Source organism: Mus musculus, chromosome 11 (assembly GCF_000001635.26).
Source record: "Mus musculus strain C57BL/6J chromosome 11, GRCm38.p6 C57BL/6J".
Classification (NCBI taxonomy): Eukaryota; Metazoa; Chordata; class Mammalia; order Rodentia; family Muridae; genus Mus; species Mus musculus.
In genome coordinates this window covers 61,524,469-61,547,829 of record NC_000077.6, presented here as the reverse complement: position 1 = coordinate 61,547,829, position 23,361 = coordinate 61,524,469, and the positions used below count along the sequence as shown (strand labels likewise).

The 23,361-nt window shown below is 46.3% G+C and overlaps 1 protein-coding gene across 30 annotated transcripts in view; it reads left to right on the top strand.

The window, feature by feature from the left end:
• Epn2 (epsin 2) overlaps nt 1-23,361 on the top strand; it is a 63,835-nt gene that overhangs the window by 31,888 nt on the left and 8,586 nt on the right. For 11 of the 30 annotated variants that reach the window (NM_001362585.1, NM_001362586.1, XM_006532170.4 and 8 more), the window contains 6 exons: nt 919-1,680; nt 3,502-3,672; nt 12,447-12,559; nt 13,217-13,252; nt 14,149-14,259; nt 15,138-15,312. In NM_001362585.1, the coding sequence (NP_001349514.1) occupies nt 1,086-1,680; nt 3,502-3,672; nt 12,447-12,559; nt 13,217-13,252; nt 14,149-14,259; nt 15,138-15,312 (1,201 nt within the window). In that variant the 5' untranslated portion in view covers nt 919-1,085. The remainder of the gene's footprint in view (nt 1-918; nt 1,681-3,501; nt 3,673-12,446; nt 12,560-13,216; nt 13,253-14,148; nt 14,260-15,137; nt 15,313-23,361) is intronic. The other 19 variants (NM_010148.4, NM_001362587.1, XM_030245534.1 and 16 more) reach the window with 3 other exon arrangements.

Here is a 23,361-nt window from a genome sequence, read left to right as displayed (position 1 = left end):
TGTGATTCAGCTCTGGGGTTCGGCTTTCCTCTCTGAGATGAGGTGTTAGGCTTGTCCCTGGTCAGAAGATCCTGAGAGCTGGGGTATATGGGGAATGGAAGGTGGTAGTGTAGGTTGTTAGCTTTTCTATAGAAGAGCAGTCAGCATTTCACTAATTCATGCTCAGGAAGGGTCACAGAGAAATGGCACTTAAGGAGAATTTTCTAGGCAGTTAGGGGCTCATGAGCCAAAGCCCAATTTTAAAGTCATAGACAGGCATTTTAGGCTTAAGGTATTTTTGAAATGAGACTTTGTTGCCCCAACACGGAAAACTCTAAGGACTGGACAGGAGTACATCTCAGTGCTGAGGTACATAGTTGATATGCATGTGGCCCAGAGTTCAGTACCCAGCACCAAAGGTTAAAAATACATTTATCACGACATCTCACCCAGTACCTCAGTTTTCCTACATTCGGCTTTTGTTTGGCATTAAAGATAGGCCGCAGTAAAGCCGGGTGTGGTGGTGCACGCCTTTAATCCCGGCACTCAGGAGGCAGAGGCAGGCAGATTTCTGAGTTCGAGGCTAGCCTGGTCTACAAAGTGAGTTCCAGAACAGCCAGGGCTAAACAGAGAAACCCTGTCTTGAAAAAACAAACAAACAAACAAACAAACAAAAAACAAAACAAAAAGATAGGCCACTGCAAGCTAGCCACTCCGGCAAAAACCTTAGGAGATAGAACAATGATCATGGTGTTTGCTTAAGGTTTAAATGAGTTTATTGTTTAGCATGTGGCATTTCTGACCTGATCTTAGTTTTGAAAGCAGGATGGATGTTTTTGTATCCATGGAACTAGGTATGTTCTTGTACACTGCTTGTCTTGGGCTCTCCCATCCTCACCAGTGCTTCTTATAAAAGCAATGTGTTCTTTTTCTCTCTAGGGCATGGCTGCCAGCTTCTGGGACCTGAGGCTTTGGAGGAGGAAATGACTGTGGAGGGCCATTTTGTTCCATCTGCATTTCTGACACGGAAACTTCCTAGGGTGCAGGCTTAGGGGACAGGAAAGTTTCTCTTGAAGGGCTTCACATTTGTAACAAAGAAGATAAAAATGACAACTTCATCTATCAGACGGCAGATGAAAAACATTGTGAACAATTACTCAGAGGCTGAAATCAAAGTCCGGGAGGCCACCTCCAATGACCCGTGGGGCCCATCCAGCTCTCTGATGACTGAGATTGCTGACCTGACCTACAATGTGGTAGCGTTCTCGGAGATCATGAGCATGGTTTGGAAGCGACTTAATGACCATGGCAAGAACTGGCGGCATGTATACAAGGCACTGACACTGCTGGACTACCTTATCAAGACAGGTTCTGAGCGGGTGGCCCAGCAGTGCCGTGAGAACATCTTTGCCATACAGACTCTGAAGGACTTTCAGTACATTGACCGTGATGGCAAAGACCAGGGTATTAACGTTCGAGAGAAATCAAAGCAACTGGTTGCGCTCCTCAAGGATGAGGAGCGGCTGAAGGTTGAGAGAGTTCAGGCTCTCAAAACCAAAGAGCGCATGGCTCAGGTGGCCACTGGCGTGGGCAGCAACCAAATCACCTTTGGCCGTGGCTCCAGCCAGCCCAACCTTTCTACCAGCTACTCAGAGCAGGAGTATGGCAAGGCTGGGGGCTCGCCGGCATCCTACCACGGCTGTGAGTAAACAAAGTACCTCACCTTTATGCGAAAGCTGAGTGGCAGGTGCTGGGGCTGAACACCTGAGCACCTTAGTTCTCAGCCTCTGGCTGAGACCCAGGCGACAGCGTCCTCGATCTAGATTGAGTTACTTACAAAGGGGCTTTTGGTCCCCCTGGCTGCTCTGTGGGTCTTCTGGGAATTTAGTCAAGGCTATGCCATGCTTCTTAAGTTCTTAGGGGAACGTGGACTCCAAGGCCAGTCTCGCCAGATTATTTTTTTGTCCTAGAATGTCAGTCAGCCAAGGGATTGTCCTGCTTTCCAAACCTACAGGGACTCAAATACCTAGTAGCCAGGAGGAAATGACCCTTGTACTTGATCATTTATTTCTGAATCTTGCATTCAGTGTCTTTTTCTACCAACTGAATTGCAGGTCTCTATAATAGCTCAGTCCTTAGTATTTCATTAACCAGACAAGGTTGGATGTCTCTGTTTCACCTAGAAAGGAACACTCTAGGTTAGCATCAGTAAGACTTTCTCCTCACATATGCAAAAGAGTCTCCAGGATTTGATTTGTATGGCTGGGTCTGTGCTGTGCAGGACTGATCTGCGTTCTGATTGTGTGTTGGATCACTTTGGGTCTTTGTTCTATATTCAGAAGACGTTTCAGGGAGAGGAAGTGGTGTTTGGGCCTTGTAGAAGCTGATTTCTGATCCTGCTAGTCTCCTGGGCACTGCCAAGAAGTTATCTCAGGCACACTACACTGTTCATCCTCTATTTCTTAGGGCTGGGCAGCTACTAAGGATCCTGAACTCAGAGAGAAAGGTGGCTCTGGTGGCCCTAGGATGCAGTAGAAACGGGCTTCCAAGCCTATATCCTTCAGAACAGTACATTATGTCAACATAACAGAAACCTTTTTGTTTTTTACTTTCTGAAAGTGAGTCCCCCTGGGTAGCCAGCCTGGCTGCAAACTTGCTATCTTCCTAATCAACCTTCAGGGTGCTGGATGATGGGTGTGTGCTATCTGCATGACCAGCACGGCAGAACACCTTTCCTTCTTAATTTGCTACACACCAGCATTTTCCACTTTTGTATAATAGGCTTCAGTTTGACTTTCTTTGTACCACCATTAGAATTTTGAGGAATGTATTTATTATGTAAGAGATTTACATATCAAAGTCAGGCTTCCTGCCTCTAGGAATTCTAAGTTATTATTAGGGTTGGAGCAGGTTAACATTTTCTTGTATTTCTGGCTATCGTAATTTTCAAGTTTGAGTTGCTTTCTTTAATCTGATGATGACTTGTGAGATAACTTATATCTGAAGGTAGCCGTAAGTCTCTTGAAATCTCCCTGCATTAAGGATTAAGTTGCACACCAAAATAAGCAAACAAACTAATTAATTAAAAAAATAAGATTGGCCCATCAGGAGAAGTTTTATTTTCCTCAAGGTCCCTCCTGTGGAGGATACAAAGCGGGTTGGAACCCTCATAGTTTTAAACAGGGCAGAACATCAAGGTACAGGGTGAGATGGTAGTGTAGAAGCCTGGTTGTTTCATCAGACCCTTCTTACACCATGCCTGAGATCTTTAGCTGTTGATCCTGCCTTGCTTTTAAGGTCCTAATGCTCTGAATGTTCTTATTTTCTAGACTCTGACCTTGAACTGAAATCCAGGGTCAGAGTGTGGCAACAGGCTCTTCATGACCACCAGGCACAGGGCACTGACTTCAGGGATGAGGCAGAACCCTGGGTGGTCTTGGCCTATGTCCCCTACACACTGCTGCGCATCCTCTAATGGTGTGTCTCTTTTTGTGTATGTGTGTGTGTGTCCCTGCTCAACAGCGCCAGAGGCCTCGCTGTGCCCCCAGCACCGCACAGGGGCCATGCTGGGTCAGAGTGAGGAGCTGCAGCCACTGAGCCAGCGCCACCCCTGCCTGCCGCACCTGGGCCTAGCCTCCCACCCTAATGGCGACTGGGCCCAGCCCTGCCTCACTTGTGACCGCGCAGCCCGAGGTGGGACAGCGGTTTACTTTTCTTCATAGAAATGCCATGCAGCTTGCTTAGGGTGGGGCTTGTCATGTCAGTACAGCCAACTCTCTCCCTGCCTCCTGCTGGACCTCCTGTCTAGCTAGCTTCCAGTGCTTGGAATCCTTTCTGCCTCTCTTTCCTGGGAGCTTACAGCCCTGTGCTCCCCTGCCCACACTCATATAACCACCTGCTTAGAGGGGAGCTGCTTAGTGGGTAGGCATGGGTGATGATTCTATCTTCCCTGTATCCCTTGTTCTATGAACTAGAGGTGCTTTGTTGCCTGCCAGGCCACAGAGTGGTAGTGGACCCAAGCGATTGGCCTTTTTGAGATGGAAATGTATGCTTTCAATTTCTGAAAGCTAGTAGCAGACCCTCAGTGATAGCCACTGGAAGCCACTGTTCCCAGTGTAGGAGTAGAAAACTGTTGGACTTCCAGTGGGATTATTTTTGCTTTCCAATGGCCTGTTATCATTGCTGAAATCCCCATTGTCACAATGAACAGAGAGTTAGCTGTACTGTCAATTCTAGGTCACTGTGTTTGAAGAGGCTGAATTCAATGGGTAACTAAAAAATGGGGCTTCTCTTTTGCCTAATTAATAATGCATCCTGGTCAGAGCTACACTGTTGCAGGTTAAACTGGAAACAGATTTTCACTGTTGCTCACAAGAAAATAGTCTCAGTCTAATCTCCCTTTGGTCATAAATGGGTTCTCACTGGAGAAGAAAGCTCTCTTCTACTTTTGCCCAAGGGGCACCAACAGCAAGCCTTTGTGTAATTTCCCTGATAAGGTAGCCAACCTCTATTGAGCCCTGGAGACAGATCTCACTCATTCATGCCTCACTAATATTACAACCTGCTTAACTTGAGTATTTCTGTGATCATTATATTTAGATCTGGGATATTTTCCTTTGTGTCCTGTCTTCTAAGAGTTTGTATGGGCTTTTGGCTTTACTGTTTGGAAAGGTAAGGAAGACCAGCTTTACACAGTTACTGATGTCAGGGTTAGAACTGTTTGGAAGGGTTTCCCAGTGACATGGAAGTTGCATACCCATTATTTTGCTACCACTTGCTTAGGATCTGTTCTCAGGTTCTCCTAGAGCTTCATGGAGCTCTTCTCCTTTTCCTCTGTCCTAGGCAGTGACTCAGGTGAGTTGTTTGAGATGGGTAACAACTAGGTCCCCAGACCCTGCAGGGACTTGTCCAGATCAAAGATGGCATGATGGTGGTTTGAGGATAGCTTTTTCACAAGCCAATTTTTTTTTCCTTTTCTCTTCACTGCCTTCAAATCTGTAGAAATAACCTTGGAAAACTCTTCAATTTTCTTCTTTAACTCATCTATGACTTGTATCCATTGCTAGCTTCTCTTTGGTTTCCTTGCCTTCAACCTATCTGTTTCTACCCACCCTTCATTCTTACGATGGCTTTAGAGAGGGCCTGGTGGAGTCTGGATGGAGTTGGAGGGATGGTAGGACAGGACTTTCCTAATTCCTGATAGGAATTTCTAGATACTGTCGCTGTGCTGACTCTTTCACAAGTTCAGTGGACTAGAATCGTCAAGGATAAAAAAGCTTAAACCTCAGAAGCACTTGAGAAGGGTTGGGAGAATTCCTCTGGTTGGAGGTTGGCAGAGCTGGACTAGGAGGCCTTACTGACTGGAGGATGAGGGGCCTGGTAGCTTAATAGGCAGGAAGCAACCAGTCCTTGGATTTGTTCTAGAGAAGACCCAAGAAGGCTTATTGGAGGCCTGGATCATGCTGATGTGGAGAGGAGATGAAGGCAGCTTTAAGGGCTCAAAACTCAGTGTCCAAGAGGCAGGGAAGAGAGAGGGTTGTGGCTATAGCAGTTTGGGGCTGCTTGTTGAAGTACAGAGAGGCAGTTCTGTTCCAGTGCTTCCAGCTTTGCACTGTTAGCTTCCCCATAGTCACATAAAAGCTATTCCTCAGAAAGACTGGGCCCCTGTGTCTCTCTGTTGGCCACCTGTCCAAGTATGCAGTTGGTGCTTGAGACTGCTGTGTCCACAGAAGCCGTGTAGATCAGGGGAGTCTCTCAGGCTCAGAAGGTTGGAGTTTGTTTCAGATCATAAAGATGACAGCTATCTTGGATTAGAGTACAGATGTGAGCAGTCCACCTGTTGGGCCTACTTGAGGCACTAGCCACCAAGTACTGTGGGACTAGCAAAGCTACAGTTGTGAAGAGATCAAGCAAGTTGTTGGTAAGGGGTTGAGAGTCTGCACCAAATGTGGCAGAGGGGGATGGGAGAATCCTTCTTTATTCAAAAACAAGGCCTGGGGAAGAAGACTGCTATAGTCTAATTGGACAGTGTCAGCTCAGGTACAGCCAGTGTTCCTCCCTCCTCCCTCCTGTTTGTCCTGCCTGCTATGGTGCACAGCCCACCAATGTCATGGGTTACTTTGCTGTTCTCCTGAATCTGCCTCTGGAGCCAGAGCTGCTGCTATATCCTGATAAAAGCCAGGAAGCAGTTCCTTGGTGTCTGGTATTGTGGGGAGAGTTACTGTTCTTTAAAAGTAAGGAAGCAGGATGAGGAGGAGGGGAAAGCAGAAGAGTTTGCTGCCTCCAGTGTGCTCTAGTGCCTCAGAGTACATTGTAGTGTAGGAACCATGGCAGCGCTGGTAGTTTGTTCTAGGTTGGTGCACTCACCTCATCTTCTCAGAATGACCTGGTAACCCCTTCTATCTAGATGAAGCCTTTAGCACTCAGGTGTGATTCTAGGAAGTCCCTAGGAAAATGTTGGGGATCCTTGAGCTTCAACAATCTGTACAGAGACTATTACTGCTCTCCTATATCCTGACAGGCTTACCAGGAGATTACTGGAGATTATGACCATTTCATGTCTTTGCTGGGCTCGCTTCACAGAGGATTTGAGTGGGCTTACAAAACACATGCAATGCCACAGGAATAACTAGGTAATAGAAGAAAGACCCCCAAATTGGGCAGTTTCTCTGGTTTTTCTCAGGATCCAAAGGAGGTACAAGAGAACCCGGTGTTTTTTACTGTGACAGTGCAGGTAGGAGAGGAGGGCAGGCCTAGGGAACAGCTGCCCTGAGACACTGGACCACTGTGGAACCACATCCTGTAGCTGCCTATGGCTGTCACCATGCAGCTCTGTAACCCTGCAGTCTTGTAGATTGTCTGTCTTTAACCTGGCTGCCCAGCAGACATGCAAACAGATGAACAGATTCCAGGTCCTTCTGAGGTCAATATTGTCATTGGGTTTTCTCCACAGCGGGAGTGAGGGGGGTGGGGGTAAGGCGGCGGGCCGGGCGCAGCACGTGTGTGTGCATGCGTGAAAGCAGGTGAATGAAGTCAGTGTGGTTAAGGAGACAGGTCAAATCCACTTACTTCATGAATCTAATTAGACCTTAGTTGTTTTTGGTTTTAATTGGCATGTAAGTGGCAGGAAGATCAAAGGTTAAAAGGACACCCTTGGCCACATAGTTAGAGGTCAACTTGTGCTACATGAGACCTTGTCTCAAAAAACAAAACACAAATTCACAAAGGGTGAGTTAGGAAACAGTATGATTCATGCTGCTTTTGGTTTGTCTTCTCTTTCTTGCTTGTGCAGAAACTTTTATTTTAAAATACTCCTTTTTGTTTCAATAATAAGTTATAAATATTTTATCCACTTCTCAAAGTTCTTCAAAATAATTTTTTATTCTTCAGGGATTATTTGTAAGCAGACCAGGGCACCATGTCATATCTTAAATTCCAGAGCTCTCATGTACTACTTCTGGGCCTCAAATAGAAGTACACAGTGCTCTTCTTTTTCTGTAATGAGGGTATCTTGGTCTCTGGGCAGTTGTAGAAGGGTCTCAGTAGCTTTTTCTCCTGAGTCTCAAGCAATGCTGGGCTTGTGGTCCCTAGAACCTGATCTATCTCATAGAAAGCAGTGACAGGCACACATGGCCAGGCTTCCAAGCATTTGCCAACCTGAGCTGTCACATCCACTTCTGAAGTCTCAGGTTCTCTCTTATTTACTTCTACCAAGTCCTCTCTTCCCAACTGTAAGTACTACTATTTTGGGGCTTGGGCATGACATACTAAATGAATTGAATTAGAGCTGCCTGCATAAGAATGCTTTTATTTTTTAATGTGTGTTTTAAATATTTTATGCATATGTGTATATACCTGAACCACGTTTGTGCCCGGTGTCAGCAGAGGTCAGAAACATCCGATCCCCTCAGACCGGAGTTATAGATGGTTGTGAGTCATCATGTGGGTTTTGGGGTTCAAACCTGAGTCCTGAAAGAGCAGACAGTGTTTTTAATTGCTGCAGTGTTTTAATTTGTTTAACTCCCACCTCTTACCCTTTTATAAGTAGTGTCTCATGTAGCCCAGGCTGGCCTCAAACTCAGTATATAGCCAAGGATGACCGTGAACTTCTGATTCTCCTGCCTCTACCTCTCAAGAGCTGGGGTCACCAGCATGTGCCACCCACACCCAGTTTGTATGGTGTGGGATCACACTGAGGGTTTCCTTAATGCCAGGTAAGCACTCTGCCATATTGAGCCCCGGCCCAGGAATTTTTAAATGGCTCCAAAAATCTCAAAGCCTAGGCCACACCCGACCACACCTCAAATAAAAAAACGCTGTCACAGTGGTGTGTGAGGTGCTGGGAGACTGCAAAGTGCAGCTCTGGGTTAGATTCTGTCAGGTTTCACTCAGCTGCAGTATTCTTCAGCATTCTTCCTCACCGCCCCCTTTCCTGATGGCCTGTGGCAAGGCCCTTTGGCTAGTTAGAGGCAGCAGGTAGGCACTCTCCTCCTCTAGTGCTCAGTCCAGCTGCTTCTCCTAGGCTCACCTCTCTTGTGGTCACTAGTGGGTGTGGTGTTGGCCCAGGTAAGTCAGCCTGCTCAGCTCTCACTACATGAGTGAGGAAGAACGAAGGCGGAGTGTCCTGCAGCCTGCTGCTGGCTGGGCTGTGGGCTTTGTTGGTGTTCTCTCTGAAAGCTCAGCAAAGGAACCATTGCTTTATGTATCCATCAGGGAGCAATGAAAAGGAAGAAAAATCTGCACACCTTTCCCTTCACTGATATAAGACTGACTTTGTCTGCTCTGCCTAAGATTTCTATTTTAAGCTGGTGTTGTAGTGCACACATTTAATCCCAGCTCTCCAGGGACAGAAGCAGGTACAGGTGGATCTCTGTGAGTTCTAGGCCAGCCTACATAGTGACTTCCAGGACAGCCAAGACTACATAAAGAGGCCTGTTTTAAAAAACAAAACAACAGCCGGTCGTGGTGGTGCACACCTTTAATCCCAGCACTCGGGGAGGCAGAGGCAGGCGGATTTCTGAGTTCGAGGCCAGTCTGGTCGACAAAGTTGAGTTCCAGGACAGCCAGGGCTATACAGAGAAAACCTGTCTCAAAAAAAAACAAAAACAAAAAACCAACAACAACAACAAAAAACACCAAAGTACAACAAAACAAAACAGTTTTCTATCTTAGTCACCAGCTTATTCAGCAGTTTTCAGTGACTAGGTCCCAGTTTGGTCCCTGAGGGGATTTGGGAGGCTCCAGGTAGTGAAACTCTTATTATGATTGACAGCAAGCAGGTCTTTCAACAAGAGAATTTACCTTAAGGATAGCCAGTCTGACCCATCTGAACAACAGGCCTGAATTTGGGTCAAATATTGTGTATTATGGACACATTGACACACACTGTGGACAAAGTGTTCATGAGCATATGTCTTGGTTAGATTGTTTGCTCATCTGTTCAGTTTTTGTTTTGAAACAGGGTAGGCCATACTGACCTGTAACTCAAAAAACAGTGAAAGCTGTCCTTGAGCTGTTCTTCTGCCTACCCCCCTTAACTTCCCCCCCTGCTGCTGTCCCCACCCCCAAGTGCTGAGATTACAGGCATGTGCCACTATGCAGAGCTTCATGTGCTCACATTTGTCTTACTGAGACAGGTCTTCTGGTAGCCCAGACTGGCCTCTAACTTAAGATGTAGCAATTGAAGTCCTTGGGTTCCAGATTCTCTTGCTTCTATCTTCCCAGGGCTCAGATTATAGGTATGTGTCACTACACCTGGCTTCATCAGGAGTAGACAGAACACTGCCTAGTTGGTAAACTCATGTCTCTGGCTTCCTGTGGGACCAACTGTTGGTGTTTACAGATCAGCAAAGAACCCGTGAGTGTCTTGCTCTATCACTCTCTACTCTATACTTGAGACAGGTGTCTCATTGTACGTGGAGCTATGCTGGCAGCCAGCAAATCCTAGTGATTCTCCTGTTTCCTTTCCTCCCCACCGCTGGTATTTAGTTTACCTGAGGGCACAGCCACACCCATCTTTTTAAAGAGGATTTGAACTCCTGTTTGCTCAGCAAGCACTCTTATTCACTGAGTCTGTGTCTTCATCTTCAGGGACAGACTTTGAGGGAAATGCTTGTTTTTCCTTGGGTCTCTGTAAATGTGAGCTTTCAGATGCTCAGAGTAGGGCCAGGTTAGTCAGAGAATCCATTCAGGCCTGGCTCACAGGAACATCTGTGTCCCTGTCATGCGCCTGGGCACAAAAGTCTCTTTGTGTTGAGATGCCATCACTGAGGCTAGAGTGTCTCTAAATAAGCCAGGGCCTGTGTGCATACTCAGCTGATTGTGTGGTGGTGGCTGTGAATTCTGCCACCTGTGGGGCTGAGAACTGCATCTGTTTATAAAACTACAGTGTGTAGGGGTGATCCTACTTTTAGTACCCCTTGTCTTGAAGTTCCACATTCGGCTTTGCATCATTCTCACTGCCTCGGTAACTGTAACAGTAGTATATGTTCCATTTGCCTTTGAAGCCCATCTGGCCTCACAGGTATATCTAGCAGCCCTGAAAACTGAGAGACCTCATTGCTGCAGCATGTCTGCTCAGAGCCCTGTTTTTTCCTGACCTGGTGGATCTCCTGTGACTTCATGGCCAATGAGAGCCTTCCCTGCAAGATAAGATTCACTATCTGAGTGAACACTCCATGCCAGTGTGACGTTTCTTCCCGGATTTTCATTCAGTTGTAAACAGGATATCAGTGCTGTATCTAATCTCAGCAAGGGGTTTGTTAACCATTCATTCCCCAGTTTTCAAGGTATGGATTTGTACAAAGAAGCCGCACTCTGAGTGAGCAGGAATTTCCCATGTATGCCTCCTAGAGATGTCTATGTCTCACTCACTCACTGCCTCTGTTTCCTTCAGTGTAGTTGATGAGGTCTTTCCTTCTTGAGCATGAGAAAGTAGAGACCTAAGTATTCTGATTGGTGTCAGTGAGATTAGGAATAAAATCAACCAAAAGGTAGGTAGGTAGGTAGGTGTGTGTGTGTGCGCGCGAGCGCGCGCGCGCGCGCGTGTGTGTGTATATTTTTAAAGTACATTGTTAAATCTAATCAGCAAAGTGGATAGGAGGCAGTTTTATTACCATCCACTTGCATTTCTGAAGAGGTCCAATGAAAACTATAATTGGGTAGGATAGGATTAGGCTTGGTTTTATTTAGGATAGAGTTTTTTACTGCAGCTTTTGTCTTATCTGCTCAGGACAGGAGATGTAAGGGAATTGGTTGTTTATACCACCACCACCACCATGAATGATTCCACGTTAAATCTTATTATCACTGTAGCCTGAGCGTGGCTGGCTATCTAGAAACCATCTTTGTCATCAGTTATTCCTGACCTCTTATGCCAAGGAGGCAGCTTCTAGGAACCAAGTTTAGACTAGAGCTGGAGAAAGCATTGTGGTAAGCAGTCTGGGTAGACCTTTGCTAGAATGCATGAAAGAAGGAAGTTCTTAGTATAGATTAGAACATTTAAAACAATTAGCCCAAGCTATGAAATTAACTTGTCCTTCTTTTTGTCTACCCACTTACCCACCCATCCATCCATGAATGGCAGCCATTCACTGTGTAAAGTAGAAAGGTTTACAGGCCTGGAGTGAGGGCTGGCTACTCTGTGGGTCCCGGTGCAGGAGGCTAAAGCTCTGCAGTTGGTGAACAGGGGAAGGAGGGTGTGCTGAGCTACACAGAAACCCAGAGGAGACTGGAGCCAGGAGCCATTAGACACAATGGCTCCTTCCATGGGTAGGCGTCCATCTGCAGTTTATTGAAGCTGGGAGTGTGCAGAGGTGGATATACACCCAGGCTCCTGCTCTCTCGTACTCTGTACATTGGATCCTGTTGCATTTCATCTCCTAATCTGAAAGTCCCAGGGTTACTGTGAATTTGGATTTCCTGGTTGGGGATTTGGTATCTCAGCTAGGTCTCTGCATTTCACACCTTCAATAAAAATAATATTCACAGGAACCTAGCTAGATACTTGAGCAAAACACACCTGTCTGCACTGTTACACAAGTACTTGGTCTACACAGAACTGTGTGGGCTTCCTTTTCCTAAGCATGCCTTCTAAGTGTGAAGTGTTTTGATTGGAGCCTTTGGGCTCTTGGGCTCCTTCACGTGGCTGAAGGCTCTTCAGGAACTCTTGAATTTGGTTTCTGTTTTATGGTCCATTTCTCTGGAGTAGAGATCTGCTGTGAAGACAGATTTGATTCTCCTGAGGCCTGACCTCCAGCCAAGGTTTTATGTGTCACCTCTAGGTGTGCAACTGTGTTTGACTGCTGCTTAATTTTAATTCTGAAATACCTGTAGCTTTATGTTATCCTTTTGCTGGGCCATGTGGGTTTGAGATGAAAACTGAGTACTATCTTGTACTAGGAATAAGAGAGACAGTTCTGCCTTTGCATGGGATGACCTGCCTCCCCTCCTGTCCCCCGATCTCACAGCTACTTCCCCACGAGTATCCTCTGAGTTAGAGCAGGCCCGGCCACAGACAAGCGGAGAAGAGGAGCTGCAGCTACAACTGGCACTTGCCATGAGCAGAGAGGTTGCTGAGCAGGTCAGTGCTTGTGTGGTTGAGCCCATGGGGTCTTTACCTTGGTGTTCCTGGGGGAGGGTTATGGCTCCCAGAAAGGATGACACACACACAGCCCTGTCTTTAAGGCACTTACTTGATGAGTTTATGTCTTGTGGCTACAATGCATTCTGAGCCCCTAGCCCAGGCAGAGCTATAACTACGAAAGGTTTTCAGGGAGATCAGTGTCCAGAGAAACGGCTAACTCCGAGTGAAGTTCCTATGTAGACTTACTGTCCAGGGACTTCTGAGGGAGCTGTGTGCTTCCAGCTTCCTTGAGGTACCAGCATACAGGGCAATGAGCAGGACAGGCCTGGGTTGAGGGTGGTGGGTAGGTGGGGTGGGCCTGGTCCCTGCCAGGGCAATATATCCTGTGGCAGATGTGTGGGAGACTAGAAGGCTAGAAGGGAAGCTTCAGAAAAGAGTGTGCATGCGGGCATGGTAGAAGCAGCATAGAGTTTTAAAAAGTATATGGTGTAAGATGGAACCCAGACCCCTCTGTAAGGAAGTGCTCTAATATTGAGCCTGTGTGTGGTTTTGTTCCCCTCTATACCTTATTTTTTAATAAGCATGCGTTACTTTAAAATGGAGGAGCGAAAGGGGCAATTCAAACACCTTTAGACAGTGTCCCTTTGCTTTCAGTCATCAGAAAGCGTGCAGACAGCCAGAGGCAGCAAGGTACACCCCTCGTATGGAGAGAAGAATGTTGGGTGTTAAATGTGAACACAGAGAGGTTTGGCCGGCATAGTTGGTATGTCTGTAACAGCAACAATGGGCAGCTTTGATCCTGGCCTCTGCCCCCTGTAGAGAACCTGCAGCCATTAAATCTGCCCATGTAGAAGTTCATGGCTCCACAGGATCAAGGTGCCCAGGAGGTCTTACTGCAAGTTTCTGGGATGGGTGGATGGCTTCAGCCTTTTTAGCTAAAAGCCAAGAGTATGTTTTAATCATACAGAAGTTAGGCCAGGACTCTGATTTTGCAAGTGACTTACCCTTAAACAAGATGAATTGTTTCTACTAGAAACCATACAACTGCACAGTTGTTCAGCAGTGTCCACTGTGGGGATTGGAGTATCAGCTTTTCTGATTCTTTCCTGGTTGTCAGATTTGGGTCCTAGAAGGAAACACTGTTTTCATTCTATGTGGATGAATGATGTGCCTGCATGCATGTATGTGTACCACATGCATGCCTGTTGTATCCCCTGTAACTGCAGTTACAGATGGTTGTGAGCCACTATGTGGGTGCTATGTACTGACCTGGGTCTTCTGTAAAAGCAAGTGCTCTTAATTGCTGAGCCATCTCTCCAGCCCTGAGAAATATTTTAGATTAAATATTTTGTTTCCTCATTTTGATGGTGCCTGAGTGTTGCTGGTATGACCTCAGACAGCCTCTGAAGGAGGAACCTCCATGAGTCCTCTGGGAATGGAAAGCCATTGTTTCCAGCGGAACTATATTCTCCCTTGAAATGCCACATGATGCTGGGCCTTTCCTGTTGCTGGTTAGTGTGGCCTTGTGCCCTGCTGTGTGGCTGTCAACATTACCCTCAGCCTCAAGCTCCATTGTCCCACTCCAGGAAGAACGCCTCAGGCGGGGTGATGACCTCAGATTGCAGATGGCTCTGGAAGAAAGCCGGAGAGACACAGTAAAAGTTCCAAAAAAGAAAGAGGCGAAAGCTTGTTGCAAGGTAAATGTTTGAAGTTCTTCTTGGGTGGTTGTTTCAGGTACCCTTGTGGACTACAGTGAGGGTGTAGGACACACAACAGGATGCTAAATTCCACATTGAACCCATTTTGTGGTGAACACCAGTGAGAACGAACACACACACACACACACACACACACACACACACACACACACACACCAGGAGGAAGACACTTGATGCCACCAGTAAAAGGAGAATGGCAGCAGCAGTGTCAGCCTCACAGTGATACTTAGGGACATTTTTTAGTCTCCAGAAGCCATTGGTTATACTGGTCTTCATCCCCTCACCCCATCCCCTATCCCCCTTACTTTGCTAGGTTATGACATAGAGGTGACCAGGATGTGGCTCTACTTTGGACAAACTTACCAGGCCAGGCATACTAGTTGTATCACCTGATGTGGTGCCACAGGGCCCTGATGATAGATGTTGCCGTCATGAGACTAGGGAGGGTGGGGAGCCAGAAAGAGACAAAGAGACAGAAAGAGCCAGCCCCCTCTCCCTCCTTTAGGTTGGGTACTGAGTGCTGCTAGCCAGGAAACCAAAGGCAGGTAAAGAGGGATGATGATGAGTAATCATGGTCTGGGCCAATGCCAGAGCTATTCTGAGAGAGTTTGGGAGCCCTGAGAACTCTTAAAACTTGTGGGCATGTGACAAAAGGACCTTGGTGTAGTGGATCCCTGGCTTCTCTGGGAAGCGGGGATGTTAGTGGAGCTTTGGGATTGGAGCAGCTCAATTTCCAAGTTATTCAGGAGTTAGCCCAGAAGGCCTGTGCTGTGGTGAGAACTAATATTATGCTTAGTATGTGGATATTTGCTTTGACTGTAACCAAGTGAAACCATTCCTTCTCTTTGTCTTAACAGCCAGGCTCCCACTCCCAGCAGACTACCTTGTTGGATTTAATGGATGCCCTCCCCAGCTCAGGCCCTGTTACACAGAAAACTGAGCCCTGGAGTGCAGGAGCCTCTGCTAACCAGACCAACCCCTGGGGTGGAACAGTGGCTCCTTCGAACATTACTGACCCGTGGCCATCGTTTGGTAAATAGATTGCTTTTTTTTTTCCTGGGCTTGCCTGTTTGATGGGGAGAGGTGCTTTCTTTCTCTTAGCTGGCTCATTTCTTACTGCCTCATCCCATGTGTCAGAAACAACCTGTTCCTGTTGTAGGCAGCATGTCAGTTCTTGGAATTGCACCCAGCTCAAGCTCAAGAAGTCATAATACATACACAGAGAAAAACCTAAAGACATGAGCTGGACATGAGATGTGCTTACCACTACTACCACTACTAGTGAAGAGAGGACATATTTGCTGCTATTCTTATTACTTAAAATAATAAGTCTAGTGAGTTTTATTTCTGAGTTTTGCTTATTGGTAAATGTGAGAGAATTTTTTGTCTGATTTAAAACAGGAACTTGGCAGAATTAATCTATTGTGGGTGATTTTCCTGGCACATGAAATTTCTTAATTGCTGGTAGGGAGCTTGGTCTTAGAGGCTTTATGCTTCTGGCCTGGTTCTCTGAACCCTGTTGGACATTCCTGTGATGTGTGTACCTGTGTTCTTTTTTTTTTTTTTTTTTTCATAAAGTGGACCTTTTGTGCTCTGCCCAGTTCTCTGGATGTTTGTTAAAGTATACCTAATGCTAGGCTCTGTCCTCCCATATGAATTATCTGGGACACCCAGATAATGAATGGTTTTGTCCTGGTAGCAGCGAGCAGTGCTGTGTGAACCAGGCTTTGGCCAGGACTTGTCAGATCAGAATAGTGAGTTGAGCATCTTAGAGGTCGGTGGGCACTGAGAAACAGTGTCTTGTAGAATAGTGTGTTAGAAGGTGTGGGTAATTGGGGGCGGGGGGAGACCCATGCATTGTGACATGGGCAGCAGGTAGAAGGGTGAGGGGAAAGGAGTGGGTGTCACATAATTCAGGGACTGATCTCTCTTGCAATTGCTTGTATTTGGTCTAAAAGTTGTGTCAGCCTCAGCTGCTCTTTAGCGTACTTTGGCTACAGTGGAGCTTGCCAACTTCCTAGGGCCAATTAGTGTTACCTGAGTTCTTATCCTTGGAGACCAGAAAAACCTGTGGTGGTTGTACTCTTGAAGAGTAGAGTAGGGCTGGCGAGATGGCTCAGCAGCTAAGAGCACTGACTGCTTTTCCAAAGGTCCTGAGTTCAAATTCCAGCAACCACATGGTGGCTCACAACCACCCATAATGAGAGCTGATGCCCTCTTCTGGTGCTGTCTGAAGACACCTACAGTGTACTTATGTATAATAAATAAATCTTTGGGCCAGAGCAAGCAGGGACTGAGCGAACGGAGGTCCTAAAAATTCCCAACAACCACATGAAGGCTTAAAACCAGCTGTACCCATATACATAATATAAACAAATCCTTAAAAAAAATAAAAAGAGTAGAGTATAGGCAGCTGTGGAAGTGTTGTGGTGCTCTGGGGATAGTCGGCTTTCCAGGACTGGCTTTGATGCTTTCTTCTCCCAGATCTGTAACACAGTCTTTTTGTTGAGTGACCATTATCCAGGCCCAGCTATAGAGAATTCCTAGTGGGTCGGACCAGGGTCGCATACAGAGGCTGTGACAGGGAGCCTGAGTAGGACACGGCCTGCTGTGGGAACAGGTACCAAGAGCTCTGTTTGGATATGTCCTTTGCTTGCTCTTCAAATGGAGATGAAATTTGCCATTCCGACTATTTAACAAAACTGGAATATTTAACAAAACAAAACAATAAACCCCACACATTCACAGAGCTGTATAACTATTGTTACTAGGTAGAATGGAACTTGTTTCCATTACTCCAGAAAGAATCCATACTCAACTCCTAGCCACCAGCTTGCTATTATTATGCCTTGGTTCATGAAGACTTGTTTGATGTGGACATTATCATATTATTAGCAAAGTCACATTACTGTGGCCTTCATTTGTTGGCAGCATGTCTGCAATATAGTAGGTGTTTAGTCTTTTCCTGGCCAGAAGTATCCCCTGTGGATGTGGCAACTCATGGTACACTCTCCTCCCATTGGACATTTGCATTGTGTTTAGTTCCTGGCCATTGTGAATCTAATTTTCAAAAGAGAAGATTGAACTAAAGCCCAAATGATCACTATCTGTTTTTACATGGTGGTGAGGATTAAAGCTATCCTGAACAAGGGTGCTGCTCATGGTCGGCTCCTTGAGGCTGGTCCCTGTGCCTGTTCTCTGTGGACCTGCCCACTCTCGGCTCCCACACAGTTGACACTTTTACTGGTGACTGGAGGAATACACAGATCACCAAAGCCCAGAAATGTCCCCTCCCCACCTCTCCCCGCCAGCTCAGAGCTTGTGGTAGGACATCTTAGATTGCTGGGAGGTTGTGCACCCTGATAAGTTAAAGTGTATCCTTCCAGCATGGAGATAGCTGTTGGTAAAATCTGAACTACCTATCCACTTCTTTCCCCCTTACATTGTGTAACCGAATTGAGGTCACATTGTGTATTGTTACGCTCAGACACACATACATTTCCCAACTTGTGCTGTGCTGTGTATGTGCCCCATGTAGGTGTCATTGGAAACCGTGGTAGTACTCATTTGTGTGGTATGGGTTGGCACTTTGTGGTTGGGCCACTAGCTCTTTAGCAGCTATGTGTCCTGTGTAGGTGCTATTGAAAAATGATGCTGAAGTCACTGTGTTCTTTGGGTTTGGCCCCAGCTACTTGACCCAGGCAGGTGTTTTGCTTCTTGAAGCTCTGAGCTGGCTCCAGAGCAGGCCTGTGATATGGGCTTACTGCTTAGCCTCTGCTAAAACTGAGTGGCTAAGAGCCACTCCTCAGTCCCAGGATACTCATAATTATTAAAGTCTCTTCCCACAGCACAGAGCCACTCTCTGCATGAAAGGAATGCTTTTCTGAAAGCCACCATTTGTAGTGGGTCCTGTTATTACCAGTTCTTTCCAAGCAGCACTGGGGACTGCTGAGCCAAGTGGCCTTGGGAGGAAATGCTAAGAGCCCAGAGGAGGGAAGTTGGAGCCTGCCAGGTCAGCGGGGCACTTCCTCCTCTGTTCTAGATACACAAAGCTGCCACCTGGTCTGAAGAGGCCTCACAGCCTGTTAATTCAGAAGGCCTTGGCTGGCTTGTCACCCTTACAGTCTACCCACCTACCAGAGCCAAGGCCAGGACTGAGCCTAAGTTCCGCCTGCCGGTAGCAGGTGTGCTCTGGCTTCTTGATGACCCCAGTATGGACTGTGACTGCCGGCTGTGCACATGAATATTCATTTATCCACTGGGCTCCATGTGAATGGATCTACAGAGGAGGCGGAAGCTGCTGTCTCTCTGAACTTGGTTCCATTCTCCTTTCTACTCACTTGAGCTTTAAATAAGCCTTTATTTATTGGGTGTGTGGCATGGCAGGACCTACTGATGCCAGACCCTGAAGGTATAGAAGAGCCTTGTGATGGCCTCATTGCCCTTTCTCTCTCCTAAGGGCGGCGGGCCAGCCTCGTGTCTGCTGCTTTCCTGTGGAGTTAGGGGTTAGGGGTGGCACTCTCTTTACAGAGTGATTGAAGCAGACTGCTGGCTACAGGACTACCTGCTTGTGACTATGGTTTCTATTCATTTGGCACTAAATTCAGCCCATCAGCTTTCAGAGTCCCCGTTACACACACCTTGGACTTGCAGTGTTACTTGCAGAATGGAGACTTGACAGCTCATTTGGGTTCAACTGTTTATCCCTGATGATCTATGTCATTTGGGATTGGCAAGGGTTTGAGCTGAGCATGCATTTATTTCATTCTCTGTTCAGAGCTCTGAGTTTTGATTACTTTGTCCCCACTGGCTCTCCATGCTGCTGGCTCAGGAGGAGTGTTGCAGGTATCCAGACTGGTGGTGGGTAGCTGGGGTAATAAGCTCCAGGTCTTGAACTGTGAGGTATAGGCAGCCTATCCTCTCAGACTCCTAATCTTTGCATTGTCTTATTCTGCCTGAGAAACTTTATCTATAAAGATTTATTTCATTTTTCTTTGTTTGTGTATGCCACAAGTGTAGGGGTGCCTGTGGAAGCCAGACGAAGGCATTGCATTCCCTGGAGCTGAAAGTACAGTACAGGTTGTGAGCCACTTGATGTAGGTTCTGGGAATCAAATTTTATCCTCTGGAAGAGCGTCAATCACTTGTAACTGCTGAGTTATCTCTCCAGCTCCACTCTTCTTAAAGACATGGGGTGGGTGTCTGTTTATGGAGATGTGGTCATCTTATTCTCAGAATCCCCTCTTGCCCTGTGTTCTGGCTCCTGGCTTTCTATTGTCTTCAGGTTGGTACAATGATTTGTTTCTTCTTAGAGGCAGGGACCATCCCAGGGCTTGGCTGGAGGAATGCTAATCAAATTGATAGGGTAGAGTAAGACAACTATGCAAGAAGCTTGGGGTGTTATGTGTTTGAGCTAGGTGGCTCTTGCCTGAGAGGGCCTTGGGCAGGGCTCTTGTGTGTTAGGAGCTCAGATTTGCATGCATTCTGGCTTCCTATTTATCTCAAAACAGACCCACTAAATATCTATATTAGGTCTTCCTCAGAGTCTGTGTGCTTAGGGAGACTGTGATATTTTACTAAAGTTTCCAAGGGCTTTCTGAGGACAGCCATGGTCTCACACCCCTTGTCCCTAGTACCTCACTGAGTCTAAGCCCTTGGGGTTCTTCCTGTGTGGATTCTCAGTGTAGCTATGAAAGTGGCTCTTCATGTTTGTACCTGTAACTCTAGGTTTCTTTGTTCCCTCTAGTCCTGATGCCAACATGGTATATAGAGAGTAGGAAGGCGCTCCAGCCCCACCTGTGGAGAGAGGGCACGTGCACTTACCCAGAGGCTTGTACCTTCACTTAGAATGGAGGCCATTGTAGGACTACTGCAGGGTGGGAACTGCTGTGCTGTATTGTCTGAGACAGTGTTCTCTTACAAGCCCAGTGGCCCACTGGAAAGCCAACTGCGTGTTCTGTCCCCATGGCCTAGGGAGAGGGAAGCTCACTTTGCAGATCCTGTAGCACTTTTGGGAGTTGGGATTTACTTTAGCCACAAGGATTCTCCCTGGTTGTCAGGGCAGTATATGACCCTTTTAGACTATGGTGAGGTGAGGGGAAAACTCTTTGGTGGAGTATTAAGGTATTCATTTAAAAAAGGGCAGCAGGGGCTGGATATGATAGGATGTGTCTCCTTACGTGGGCAAGAAGAAAGACGACAGCAGTCTTCTGAGAGGCACTGATGCTCAGTGTTGTCAGGGACTACAGTACAGTGAGGTCTCCCCAGACTGTGTCCCTCAAGTGTATCTATCTAGCTGAGAGAGTAGTTGACCTTGCAGTGGGGTGTTTCTTTTGTGTAAAGCACCAGCGAATAGGGAAGAGACTAGGAAGGTATGCTGTATCCCTAGGATTCCCTTATGGCATTGGTCCTGGGATCTGTGTGTCATCATACCAGCTTTTCTGGCTTCCTGCCCAGCCTTCTCCCTGGCAAACCATTTCTACCATAATACTCTCTCCAGTTGGGACAGAGCCATGCCTGATGAAGTACCACCCCTGTAGTGTGAATCCACCTGAGGCTGGGTTCACAGACCTGGCAAAGCATCCCACACATAGGAGAGGATCTGGAAGTATAGTTTCAGGCTTGGAGTGAAAGGTTAGAGGTACTTCCCCAGGAGACAGTTGTTTCTGGAGGGTTTTGAAGCCTAGTGGTTCTGGAGCATTAGAACCAGAAAGGCCAAATAAGAGTTGGTAGGACATGAGAACAGGAAAAGTGCCATTTGGAAGTGCTCCTTGACAATGCATGTCATCTAGCTAGCACACAACTTTTGGGTGTATCACTGCAGCAAGCCTGGGGAGAAGTGAAGCCTGCTTTTATTCCTCTCCATCCTACACTACACTAGCCAGTAGCCTGGTCATACCAGAAGTTACAAGGGTATAGGGATAGTGACTGCAATATCTGAGCAGCACCCAAGTAAGCCTTTTGGCATTTTAGGGTCTTGTAGGTATAAAGTTATGTGCTTGAAAGACTAATAATGGGGTCATCTTTAACACCCATGGAGTGTCCTACTTCACAGGAGTGGCCCAGGGGAATGGAGTCCTTTTCAGATCTCAAAGAACATTGTCCTTAGCTTCCTAAGATTGACAAGTCCCTATTCTCTGAGCCCTGGTACATCCTAGTTGTCACAGTCTTGCTGGGTGTTCCTCCATGGCTAGAATTGGGACTGCAATTACCCACTCTTTTACTATAGGGAATTCAATCCAGGAAAAGACCCTTGGTTAGATGAGTGGTAAGTGAAGGATTCCAGAATGGCCAGGGCAAGAGTCAAGCTCAGTAGGGCCTGTAACAGAAGGCAGAGAGTTTCTTTGGTGTGTCCAAGGAGATAGGGAGTCTGGCCAGGCTAAGCATGGAAGCTGTGTGACTATCTCCACTAGTTCACATCTTTTGGGGTTCTTGAAGAGTTCATTTTTAAAGGAGATAATGAGCCAGGGAACATTATAAAAGTTACTGTTCTGGAAGCTGAAGAATGCTAAGGCAGCTTATCTAGGTACCCTATGTGAGCAAAGCAAGACTGTGTCCAGGGAAGGAACTGGACTGTGCCAGGACTGAGGGCAGTGGTAGTAACTTTAGTGTGCTTGTAGGAAACCATAGTCTTTACCTAGGCAGGCAGTCCTAAAAAAATCCTCTTTTGTTCTGAGGATAATTGTGGAAACATGTTTGAAATTTTGGAAGCACCAGGTGGTGTGTTGATATTCCTTTAATCACCGCACTTTATTATTATTTATAGAATAAATATTAATAGTAACAATAGAGGCAGAAATATTTTTCACACTAGATTTGACTGTAGTTTAAAAATGCATATTTGTTACTAATTATCTTTTTGTTAATACTAAAGCATTGTTACAGCTGGGAGGGCGGTGCATACCTTTGATTCCAGCACTTGGGAGGCAGAGGCAGGTGGATCTCTTGAGTTTAGCCTGGTCTGCAAAGTGAGTTCCAGAATAGCCAGAGTTACACAGAGAAACCCTGTTTTGAAATACAAAACAACAACAACAAAAAAACAGTTTAAGGGCTGTGGCGTTCTACCTTGGTCACATGACTCCCTGTCTTCCTTCCTAAAGGCAGACAATACAAGGGGGCTTATTAATTACCATGAGAGAAATGGAAAGAGTACTTAACTTTTCTAAGTCCACCCAGAGAGCTTTATAGGTAAATTTTATTAGCATTCAGAAACATCTAAATTCCTTTAAAAGAACAGAAAATAAGAACTTCCTGGTTTTTTTCTGGAGACTGAGGTAAACTTGATACTAAACTAGACAGTATGGGTTTAACTATTTTAGGCCAAGGCCACTTAGGAATATTGATTTATTGGAAAGAAATGTAAGCCAGGATTTTTTTTAAGAGTATATTGTGGAAATTCCTCTGTCAGAACCAATTCCTTAGAAGTGGGCCTACTCACAATGAAAACAAATGTATAGTTATCCCGTGGAGGCAGAGGCAGGCGGATCTCTGTGAGTTCAAGGCCAGCCTGGTTTACAGAGTGAGTTCCAGGACAGCCAGAGCTACACAGGGAGAAACCCTGTCTCAGATAACCGAAATAGGAAAACTATAACAAAAAAAAGTTCGAGGTCAGTATCAGCCACATAGTGAGTTTGAGGCCTATGAGCCTGAGGTATGTGAGACTCTGATTTGAGGGGAGAAAAGGATCATTATCACAGTATGTGTGAAGATGTTTAACATTGTGTGGAGAAGGAGTCAGTCAGAAGTAGGCCAGTGCAAGAGACTAAGGAGCCCAGGAATACACAGCTGAAGATCTGACTGAGATGGAGTGAATGGGCACTGTGATTCATGCTGCTGAGGTTAGTTAGGCAGAGATAACCCTAGAGGATGCTTGATGAAAGACGTAGGCCTTATGGGAGGAGGGTGTAAAAGGATATACATGTTTATTAGGGAGCAAGTAAACATAAAACGGTTGCAAAATAGGCTTCATATGCACCACTTCAACACAAATGGAAAAAAACTAGGTTACATCAGAAAGAGGCAACTTCCAGGGTGATAGGACCTGCTGAGAGGATTATAAACTGTTAGAACCAGCGTGGAAACG